This window comes from Schistocerca americana, chromosome X, assembly GCF_021461395.2.
Source record: "Schistocerca americana isolate TAMUIC-IGC-003095 chromosome X, iqSchAmer2.1, whole genome shotgun sequence".
Classification (NCBI taxonomy): Eukaryota; Metazoa; Arthropoda; class Insecta; order Orthoptera; family Acrididae; genus Schistocerca; species Schistocerca americana.
Window position 1 is genome coordinate 761,504,635 of NC_060130.1, and position 12,366 is coordinate 761,517,000.

At 38.0% G+C, this 12,366-nt stretch overlaps 1 protein-coding gene across 1 annotated transcript in view; it reads left to right on the top strand.

The window, feature by feature from the left end:
• Positions 1-12,366, top strand: part of LOC124555196 (dedicator of cytokinesis protein 3) — a 448,693-nt gene that overhangs the window by 379,173 nt on the left and 57,154 nt on the right. Inside the window, exon 23 of the mRNA XM_047129040.1 lies at positions 3,878-4,072. Coding sequence (XP_046984996.1) covers positions 3,878-4,072 — 195 coding nt within the window. The remainder of the gene's footprint in view (positions 1-3,877; positions 4,073-12,366) is intronic.

The window sequence follows — 12,366 nt, forward strand, 5'->3', positions numbered from 1 at the left end:
TGATTTCTCCTTTCAAAAATAGAATGGGCCTTGGAACGGACAGATTTAATTAATGACAAACTGGCTATAAACGAGGACTAAGATGTGGAACATTAAATATACAAACATTTACTGGAAAGGTGGAGGAGAAGATAAACATGATGGAAAGAAGGAAGTTAGACCTATTGGGGTTATGATACTTAAAAAACAGTCTTGATCGCATGGTTCTTTTAATCAGAGTGACCAGTCTCATTCCTTAAGGATCATCTTCAGACTCCAGAACAGCAGGTGGACTTCCATGGAGCAGGCTGCGCGGATCCATGACGCTGCACTGACTGCTGAAATGAGATGGAAAGGAGACGGAAGGAGAGAACTGAGGAAAGGCTACTGACTGTACTGCAGTGGAAATGATGAGGAAAGAGAACTGGATCCAGAATAATAGTAAGAGATGGATTAAAAGAGGGAGTGAAGAGAATAAGTGAGAGGATGATGAAGACCAAAATATCACTCAAGGGGACGACCATAGAGGTAATACAAGTGTATGTGCTGCAGGTGGGTTGCATTTCTGAGGAGAAGCAGGAGTTTGAAGAGGAAATGCAGAAGCAGATGGGAAGGAAGAATATGATAGTAATGCGGGATTTAAACGCACACATTGGAAGAGAAAGACAAGGCTGTGAAAGTGTGTTTGGATCAGAGGGTTGGGGCTTCTGAAATCAGGAAGGTGAAAGACTATTGGAGTTCTGCCAAAGGAATGGCTTGCTGGTTGGGAACTCTTGGTTCAGGAAAAGAGAGAGCCTCATGATTACCTGGTACAGTCAAGACTTAAAAAGAAAGTCGATAGTTGACTACTTCCTGTACAGTAGTGAGATGAATAGGAACATCATTGACATTAAGGTAATACCATCAGAGGTCTTGGATAGCGACCACCGTTTGCTGGTAATGAACCTGAGAGGGACTACGAATAATAAAGGGACAGAAAACAAGGAAAGACATATAAGAGTATGGATGTTGAAGGAGGAAGAAAGCAGGCTACAGTACTACAAGTAGTAAAGGAAAGCATCCCAAAGGATGAACCAAAAATGGTAGAAGAGGAATGGGGTAGATTCAAGGGAACATTAGTAAGTGTGATGGAAGCAATATGTGGAAGGACAAGCAACAAAAATAGATGGAAAGAAACACCCTGGTGGAATGATAAAACAAAGGATATAATACAGAAGAAGAATAGAGCATTTAGGGTAGGTTCCAGAAGAGAACAGTAGAGATAAGAGAAGAGTATCAGGCAAGAAAAAAAGAAGCAAAAAGAGTGGTGGCGGAGGAAAGAAGAAAGTGGATGGAACAGTGGACCAGAATGATGGAGGAGGATACTGAAGGTTTAAAAAAGGTGTTAGATGGGATGATTAAAAGTAAGAGGAAAAATGGTATGACAGATTATGCTTGAATTGTGAACAAAAGTGGACAAGATGTAATGAATAAGGAGGAACTCAAGAATATGTGAAATGAGTATTTTGAAGAACTCCTGAACCTGAATGGAGACCTGAATGAGAAGGAGCAAGCCAAGGAGAAAAAAGAGGAGGAACAGAAAATCGAAAAAGACCTTACATGGGGAGAAGTGGAAGAGGCATTGGGAAAGATGAAGGGAGGGAAGTCACCAGGTCTGGATGAGCTAAGTGTAGAGATGGTGAGAGCAGCAGGAGAGGTGGGGATACAATGGCTATATTGAGTAATGAAAATTGTGTGGAGACAGAAGATGATCCCAGAAGAGTGAAAGAAGGGAATAATTGTCCCAATCTTTAAGAAGGGAAATAGAAAAGAGTGCAAGAACTATCGGGGGATAACATTGATGAGTCATTGTGCAAAGATTTTTGAGAAAATTTTGGAAGCACGGCTCTGGCTCTGAGCACTATGCAACTTAACTGCTGAGGTCATCAGTCGCCTAGAACTTAGAACTAATTAAACCTAACCAACGTAAGGACATCACACACATCCATGCCCGAGGCAGGATTCGAACCTGCGACCGTAGCGGTTGCTCGGCTCCAGACTGTAGTGCCTAGAACCGCACGGCCACTGCGGCCGGCTTTGGAAGCACAAATTCAGGCAAAATTAGAAGGAAGAACGAGAGAAGAGCAACATGGCTTTAGAACAGGAAGGTCCAATTTTGGCTGTAACACAACTGCAGGAACATCACTATGAATATGGGATAGATCTACTAATGACCTTCGTGGACATCGAGAAAGCATATGATAGTGTACGCAGAAGCAAAGTGTGGAAAGCCCTGGAGAACATAGGACTAACAAAACAGATTATTTGGAGGATAAGGGAAATGTACCATTGAAGTGTTAGCTGTGCGAAAGTGGGAGGAGAGAGATCAGCTTGGATTGAACAGAAGAGTGGCTTGAGGCAGGGAAGCGCACTTTCACCATTACTCTTCGTTGTAGTGATGGATGATATAACGAGTACAGTAGCACAAGTAACTGATGAAAGAAAGATGAAAGCTAAGGTGCCTGCAGATGATCTGGTGATCTTGGGGAATAAGGAGGAGGAAGTACAAGAGCAGTTGGATGTATGGGAATAAACAGTACATGAATATGGGATGAAATTTAGTGTAAGTAAGAGTGAGATGATTATCACAACAAGAAAGAAGGAGGGAGGAACAGCTGGAACAACAACTGTTGGGGAACGATTGAGGAGAGTGGAGAGTTTCAAGTACCTAGGAAGACTGATACAGGAAAATGGAAAAAACGACAGAGAAATAAACGAGTGGGGGAGAAAAGCAGAAGCATTTCAGAAGAGGGTTGAGAAGCCTGATATGGAGCAAGGATGTATCCCAAATCAGTAGAAAAGCTTATATACTGGTCATACTATGTCACGATCCTGACATAATGCATCAGAAACCTGGGTTATGAAAGGAAGAGAGAAAGACAAAGTACAAACTAGTGAGATGAAATCCTTGAAAAACAGTATTGGAGTGACAAAGATAGACAGGTTAAGAAATGAGAGGATCAGAGAGTTAATGAAGGTGGAACCATTACATGGGGAAGATAGAAAAATCAAGGCTGAGATGGTATGGACACGTTAAGAGAATGGAGGAGAAGAGGATACCCAGGAGGATACACAAGATGAAACTGGAAGGAAAGAGATCAAGAGGAAGACCAAGAGACAGATGGCTGAAAGGAGTAGAGGAATGCATCCAGAAGAAAGGAGAATACTGGACCTAGGTGAAGATGGAGAGATGGTGGCAAGACAGAAGACGATGGAGAGGCCTATGTTCCATGCAGACCCGACCAGAGGCTGGAAACTGTCCAAGTGACGATGATGATGATGATGACAGATGAAGGTGAAAGTCTTGAGAGACTAGTTAGAATAATGAGATATGAATATCAGCTTTACAATTTTAATAAAATTTGCAAGTATCTATTAAATTTGATGATGCTGCTATAGTACAGATCAAAGGCTGGATTAGTAGATTTTCCTGTTTTTCTGTCACATCATTCAGAAATTGCACCAACTTCTGATAATCAGATATTACTATTTATGGGATAATGAATAGCAAACACATTAGTACTGATAAATAAAAATTATCTTATATTTTGTAGCCTGGAATGTGATATTTAGTGGAAGGAGAAGAGAGGAGAGGAGAGAGTAGACAATCGAGATTTTTATGCACTTTATTTAATTCTTTCATTGCAGTTTGTGTTATATTTCACACATCTGATGAGATTGTTTTTCCCATATTTGTTACTGTTATTATTTCAGTCTTTTCAGTAACTACTGGATTTTGAGTAAAATCTAACAATGAAAGGGTATGTTTTTTTATCTTCTATATTTATTTGATCTTATTTTGTCTATGTTTATTATCATGTGCTTAAAATAAAATCATTATTTTCTATTTCTGTTGCAGTGCTGGGAGAAAGGCATCCCCCTCTGCAAAGAATTAGCTGATCTCTATGAGCATAGACTCTTTGACTATGCTAAACTGAGCCAAATTCTTAAGACACAGGCCAGTTTCTTTGATAACATTCTAACACAGCTTAGACCAGAGCCAGAATACTTCAGAGTTGGATTTTATGGTTTGAGCTTTCCATTATTTGTTAGGGTATGTAAAAATATGTATAGATTTTCCTTATGTCTCCTTTAACTGACTATAACTACCACCTGTTGTTAGACAGAGTTATTTCTTTGTTTTAGAGCATTAGATAAACCTTTTGAATTTTACTGTATCAGCAAATTACAAGACAGTACATTTCCTGCTGCATTTGTTGACAAAATGTGTAAAGTTATATTTGTTTCTCAGATGAGCTAACACAGTGAACTATTATCATTCCCAGTAAAATGAACTATTGCAAATATGTTCTGTCTGGTTATTTATGACATTTGCCTATACTCCTTAGTAATTTTTACTCAGTTATCTTGTTGATGTGTGAGTGTGTTGTTTGATAATCTTCTTCTGTATCTTGTCTTGTTGCTGATAATATTACTTCCAGTAAAAGGAAATAAAAAGTATAGTTGCTTTACATTGTTGGTTGGGAAACTGAGGAGGGTAGTTTCAGACATCATACCAAAAATACTCTTTATCTCCCTTCAGACTGTCAGTTTGTTTTCACAAACTATGAATGCTGTGTTTGCAGTTTTACTGTTAAGCTTAGATGACCATACTAAAAGGTCACGATACTTAACATCCCATTCAACAGACATAGTATACTCAACAGTACATTCACTTAACTCAGGAAATTGCAGCGTATTATGGTTGATAAGAATTTGTTCACTGCAGTTCTTTAGTCTTATTTGTGCATTCTGATGATGCAGCTTTGCTTCACAATCAGGGTTTTAACAGATTATCTCTGTATAATGGGGGCAGCTAAGACAGGCCATACAAAATACAGGGTGGGGCCAATAAAAGTGGCCCAGAGAACAGAGTTCCAGGGAGCAAAGAAACACAGTAGAGGAAGGGAAATACAGTACTAGCCTGATTATAGCAGATGTTGAAAGCGACCACCACTCTTCTCTTGGCACGTTTGGACCCTGGTCAGCAAGTTTATGAAGGTGGATTGAAGATGTAATACCAGAATTGCAGCAGACTCATCCAAAATGTTCTGCTGCAATTCTTAAAGACTATGGGGGTTGTTGTAATACACCTGAGACTTGAGGGCTACCCACACAAAGTAATTGCACACTGACAGATCATGTGAACTGGGTGGCCAGCAAGGGCCATGACAAGACTGACCTCTGCTAACAACTCTGTGAGGCATGAAAATTGTGTAAATGTGCTCCAAGTTTCAACTGGTTGTATGGGCAGTTGCTCCATCCTGTTAGGTTGTGGTTATATGCATATATTTACGTCCAGTCATATCCACTCACATGGGCCACTTTCAGTTGCCCCACTCTGTATATCTAGAACAAGTAAATGCATCAAGATGAGGTTTTTGCAAAGTTATGGTGGACAGTGTGGCAAGTTTCTGATGTATGCAAGTAGATTTTAAGATTAATGGCTGTCAAATTATGATTCTGACATTTTTATAACTATATACTTTTTCTGTGGCACTGTGGAAACCTTCAAGGTGGACTTCATTGATATAACATGTGTGGAACTTAATCAAATATTAACAGGATAACAATGCTGCAAATCACTGTCCTCCCATCAGGAGATGAACTCCAACAAAAATCTTGCCTGTTGTGCCACATGCAAACAAATACATGAATCACACACAATTCATGTACATATTAGTATGACTATCATATCTAGTGCACAAAATGTTGATGTTGAGCATTCATACATGCTATAAAATCATTGAAATTCATCTGGACTTATCAGAGGACAGGCTCATGTTATAAGCTATCTCCTGTATTTATGAGTTGTTAATGTTTTCTTGTACACTCCCTTACTTTGTGCAAGCCATTTTATGTTTTCTGAATGAATGATCCAAAGTCACCAAATGTTCTGTAAACAAGTTGTGAAATTATTTGTGAAGTAAGGGCAAAAAATCATTCATGTTTGTTCTTCATAAAATGACTTATGTCCAGTGGGATATCTTCCAACAACTGTAGCAACATATCTGCTATGAACTGCAGATATTTGTGGATATTTAGTTCCATCGATAAAACAGGGACATTTCTCAGTCAATATGGATATCCAGCTGACCATTAGTGAATACTGTGAAGTCTGATTTGCACAAGGTTTGGAAACAATGATTCATCCAGAAATAAAATCTTGCATAGAAACACTGTAACAACTTGCCATTTTTTGTAGCTCCTTTTGGAGAACTATAACTGATTTTGAAAGACATTGTCATGAAGCCATTGATAGAGTGAAATGTGCACAGGTTGAAGTGCAGTAGCCATTAATTTTTCCAGAACACTCCTTTGTCTGGTACCACTTGCACCTTCAAGCTGCCTTGTGGTTACATGTGGATTGTATGTCACTATTGACGGAATGCTAGTTGCTGTTCTTTCATCAGTTGCTGTTCTTTTTTTGTAGGCATATTTTATTCTTCTAAATTCCAGTTTGTTGTAATTTTTTGATAATGTTTGCAAAGAGAGATAGTAAGGAATTGGCACAATCAGGATACTTTCTGCTGTACAACCACACCACTGCTCTAACCGTTTGGTGACATTCACCACAAACAAAAATCATATCCACATTTTTTACTATTGTATACATTATGAAAGTCTAAATAGCTTCAGGAGCAAGTTGTCTGATCACTACAACAGCAGGCTTTGAGCACACAAGTACCCACAAAAACCTTACCTGAGTTACATGTATGCTTACTGTAGAGACATTTGTGGAAACTCTTCTCTTGACAGCAGGGAAACGGTCTGTAGTGCTGTTTGATCAAGTTCCACAATGTTATGACACTGAACTGAGTTTTGAAGGTTCTTCCCAATGTCACTGAAAAAAACTATCTACTTCAATTTTTAAAAAAATGTAAGCTGGTGTCATAATTCAGGAACCATAAATATCAAAAATTACTTGCATACATTTGAAAACTAATAGTAAACTGAAAAGGAAGGGAAAGGTCAATGTTGGACTACACAAAGAAATAGCTAATATCAGGGAGACAACAAAGGTCAGTGACACAATGGAACGAGTGTATATATTGAAATGGCAGTGTACAGGTAAGGTCTCTCAAAGAAAAGATGCTAGGTGCTGAAAACAAGTACTAGAGTGGAACCTAATTTACCAAAAAAGGACCAAGGGGAAGACCACTGGACAGATGGGATGGAGACTTAAGAAATACAACTGGAATGGATTGACAACAGAAAGTCCAAGACAGGTAGAAATGTAAGAACCTGCAGGGATCTGGTGTTGCACTCTTACTCAAAGAGGCCACATCCCAAATTACTGAACTGGTGGCTGGTGGTGGTGGTGGTGATGATGATGATGATAATGATGATGATGATAATGATGATGATGATGATGTTGACAGTTAGAAAATGTGCCATGTTGTCTGTTATAACTTAGCAAAAACTATACCTAGATATATTTACTAACTCTGGGTAGATATGGTATGGGTTCTTTTAAGTATCTCACTCTATAAATTGGGCTGTGTGGATCTCAAAGTAAAATGAAATTTTCAGAAATGTAACATGAAATTACTGTATATGTGATTTAATATGACTTAAATTGTAACTTAAGAAACCCTGGCTGATGGGAATGATAAATTATGATGCCATTATCTTAAATATATTGCCAGAGACCAAGAACTACACAGTATAATTAGAGAAGAGAAAGAAGGTACATTAAAGAAATATCATATAAAACAAAAAGTAGTGGAACTTGCAGTTGATAACTAAAGGCAGGAGAGAACATGGAGAAAAAGTGGAAATCATGACCGAAAAATGATAGACAACTGATGAAAATAAATGATACCTAATCACTGATACCAGGTGCATGAGGAAAGTAATCAGACTGACAACACTGTGAGTGATATGGCAATGCTGTGTTGTTTTACTTGTGTAGACCAATGAATTCATTCTTTCCTGATGCTCAGTCTGAGTTTCAGCATCATACGGACATTAGTGAAGCTGTGTTTTTGTTGCACATAATGAAAATGGAACAATGGAATATAGAGCAATGCTATGCCATCAAGTTTTGTGTTAAGCACGGGGAATCCACAAGTGTGACTTGTGTGAGTTGAAACAGGCCTATGAGGAATGTTCCTTATCAAGGACACAAGTTTTTCACTGGTGAAAATCATTTTTGGAAGTCTGAAAACACTTTAAAGACACATGAAAATGTCAAACATATACATGCTATTGTGAGATCAGACCAACATTTAACAATAAAGATGATGGATGACCTGTTAAATTTAACACTTTTACAGTACATCAAATTTTGACCAAAGTTTTGCACATGTGGAAGGTTTGTGCCTAACTGGTGCCAAAAGACCTCACAGCTGAGCGAAGGACAGTTGAAGAAAGGTGTGCATTGATCTTCTTGAGAGGATTGCCAGTGACCATGAATGGTTCAGTTGTATGATGACAGGTAATGAATTCTGGATTTTTAAGTATGGTCCTGAGACAAAGCAGCAAAGTGAGGAGCGGCACAGTGAGACATCTCCTCAACTGAAAAAACCTCAAATGAGCAAATAAAAGATCAAAACAAGAATGAGTTGCTTTTTGACAGTAGGGGTACTGTGCATAAGGAATCTGTCTAGCACAAACTGTCAACCAAGGTTTTTTCAAAGATGCCCTTGAAAGGCTTAGGAAAAGGGTGAATTGAGTCAGACCAGACATTGCAGACAAGTGGATGCTGCAGCATGACAATGCCCTATCCACTTCTATCACAGAATTGTTGACCTCAAAAGGCATTGCTGTTGTTCCAAAGCCCCCCTATTCCCCTAATCTGAGTCTTTGTGACTTTTTCTTCTTTTCCCGTAATTGAAAAATGTCTTAAAAGGACATCATTTTGGGACTGGATAACGTTCAAAAGAATGTGACCAACATTTTAAAAGCTCTACTAGTTGAAGCCTTTCAGACTGTTACCAAGACTGGGAACAATGATTCTGCCACTGTATAGCTGCTGTGATGAATGAAATTGTTGTGTGAAGAAAATGAAATGTTTGGTAGATGGCAGATCAGTCTCATTAATTTTTTCACACATCTCGTACATGCTGCAGAAAACCAAGAAGCTATGAAAAAGTCAGTGCAAACATCGTTTAGTGGATATTAACTTGAAGAAGATGAAATCTGGAAGTATAAAAATGTTTTCTATTACCCTAGAGCAAGGTGACACAGTAGTTAAGACTCTGGACTTGTATTGGACCTGAGCATAGTTCAAATCCTTACCACCCTATGATGATTTTGGTAGGGTTTCCTAAAACATTTTCAAATGACTGATAACTAATTTTTCCTTACATCTGAGATAATGCACCACATTACATGGCTGTTATGTTTGGAGACTAGCCATGTACGGAAGTGAATTAATTGTAGAGGGAGATTAACAGTGAATATAGTACGCAGATTCAGTAGGATGTAGGTTGCAGTAGTTATTCAGAGATGAAAATGCTTGCACGGGATAGAATAGCATGGAGAGCTGCATCAAACCAATCTTTGGACTGAAGACCACAACAGTGTGTCAATATGCTGTTCAACTTTTAAGTTGGCTACCTCAAATTGATTCCATATTTTTAGATTTCCAGAAGGCTTTTGACAGTGTTCCTCACAAGCGTCTTTTAACCAAATTGTGTGCCTACGGAATATCACCTCAGCTGCACTACTGGATTCATGATTTCATGTCAGAAAGGTCGCAGTTCATAGTAAGAGATGGAAAGTCATTGAGTAAAACAGCAGTAATATCCGGCATTCCCCAAGGAAGTGTTATAGGCCCTCTATTGTTCCTGATCTATGTTAACGACATGGGAGACAATCTGAGTAGCTCTCTTAGATTATTTGCAGAAGATGCTGTCATTTACCATGTTGTTAAGTCACCAGATGAGCAAAAAAAATTAGCAAAATGATTTAGATAAGATATCTGTGTGGTGTGAAAAGTTACAGCTGACCCTGAATAAAGAAAAGAGTGAAGTTATTCACATGAGTACTAAAAGAAATCCGCTAAATTTCAATTACACCATAAGACACACAAATCTGAAGGCTATAAATTCAACTAAATACTTAGGGATTACAATTACAAGTAGCCCAAATTGGAATGATCACATAGATAATGTTGTGGGTAGAGCAAATCAAAGACTGCGATTCATTGGCAGATCACTTAGAAGGTGCAGCAGATCTACTAAAGAGACTGCTTTCACCGCACTTGCCCACCCTGTCCTGGAGTATTGCTGTGCGGCATGGGATCTGCGTCAGGTGGGACTGACAGATGACACTGAAAAAGTTCAAAGAAGAGCGGCTCATTTTGTATTATCGCAAAATAGGGGAGATGGTGCCACAGACACGATACATGAATTGGAGTGGCAATCATTAAAACAAAAGCATTTTTTGTTGCAACGGGATATTCTTGTGAAATTTCAATCACCAGTTTTGTCTTCCAATTGCAAAAAACATTCTGTTGGCACCTACCTATATAGGGAGAAATGATCATCATGATAAAATAAGAGAAATCAGGGCTCATACAGAAAAATTTAAGTGCTCGTTTTTCCCGTGCGCCATTCGAGAGTGGAATGGTAGAGACAGCTTGATGGTGGTTCATTGAACCCTCTACCAGACACTTAATTGTGAATAGCAGAGTAATCATGTAGATGTAGATCCTTATTATTGGTGTTTGAAAATGTTTTACTTTTAAAGACATTTTTGTTTCTTCAGCAAAGTGTTTGGAAAAAAACCTGGGTTCTTTATTTTATTACTTCTCACTAAACAGTTACCTCCATATTCAACCACTAAAAGATTTCAATTTCTGGTATGTTATTATAATTGATGTTGATAGATTCTTGTTTATTTAAATAAGTAATAATAATAATAAAGATTTTATTGTCTTTAGGCCATTACAGCAATTGACAACGTCAAATGAAGTTACAATTTATAATACAGTGTGATAAGGTATTGACTACTGAAATATTTTAGCTTATATTACAATAAATGTACAGTGGGTCATCTGTTGGATTACTGCATTTTACAGTTCAAGAATTCATTGATATCATAGAATGGGTGGGCAATAAACCATTCATGCAGTCTTTCTTTGAATGTATGTTCAGGAAGATCCTGTATGGCATGTGGCAGCTTATTAAATAGCTTGTGCCCTGTGACTTCATAGCTATTTATTGATTTTGATAGTCTGTGGTAAGGCGTGTATATGTGTTTGATGCTTCTTGTGTTGTAACAATGTACATTTTCTCTACGTTTCACATCTTTTAGGTTCTTCTTCGTAAAGATTAAGACACTGTATATATAGAGGTTTGTTACAGTCATAATTTTTTGTTTAGTAAATAAGGGTTTGCAGTGAGCCTTATGTGAAGAATTTGTAATTATCCTAATGGCTTTCTTCTGCAATAATAGGATGTCATGTATATGACTACAGTTACCCCACAAGATAATGCCATAGGATATTATACTCTGGAAAAATGCAAAATAAGATGATCTGATGTATGTTTCAGGTACACAATTTCTGAGTTGTCTTAATAAATAAATTACTCTAGATAGTTTACTACTAATATAGTTTACATGTTGGCCCCAGGATAACTTTTCGTCTAAATAAACTCCCAGGAATTTAACAGAACTAGGGTCATCAGATAGTGGCTTGTCTCTTAGAGTGAAGATTATCTGCTGAGTTTTATTTTCATTTAGCAGGAAACCATTTGCTCTGAACCAATATGCTGCATGAGTGAGTGTATTTTCAGCATAGGTTTTAAGATAATTAAGATTGTTACTGCTATGGAGAAAAGTCGTATCATCTGCATACAATACAGCGGTGGATCTAATAAACGAGGGGAGGTCACTGAGCATTATCAGAAACAGGAAGGACCCCAGTACAGATCCCTGAGGCACACCTACTTTAACATTTTCTATGTTTGACATTTCCTTACCAACACAAACTACCTGTTTACGGTTGTTGAGATAAGCTTTTAATAGTCTGAGACTGTTTTCTTTGATGCCGTAGAATTATAGTTTCTCTAGTAGTGGCATGTGCTCAACACAGTCGAAGGCCTTGCTTAGGTCACAGAATGAGACCTGAGCAAAGCCTTTGTTCTCAAAAACTTTGAGGATGTAACTGACTACTGTGTTGATTGCATCAATGGTCGACAGATTCTTCCTAAACCCGTATTGTGTAGCGTTAATTATTCCTAGATTCTCAAAGTGAGATGATAATTGTTGGTACATGATGCATTCTATTACCTTGGAGAATGCGGGTACTATTGAAATAGGCCTGTAGCTAGATGGAGAGTCTTTATTCCATTTTTGTATACTGGGACGATCCTAGACAGTTTTAACTCATCAGGA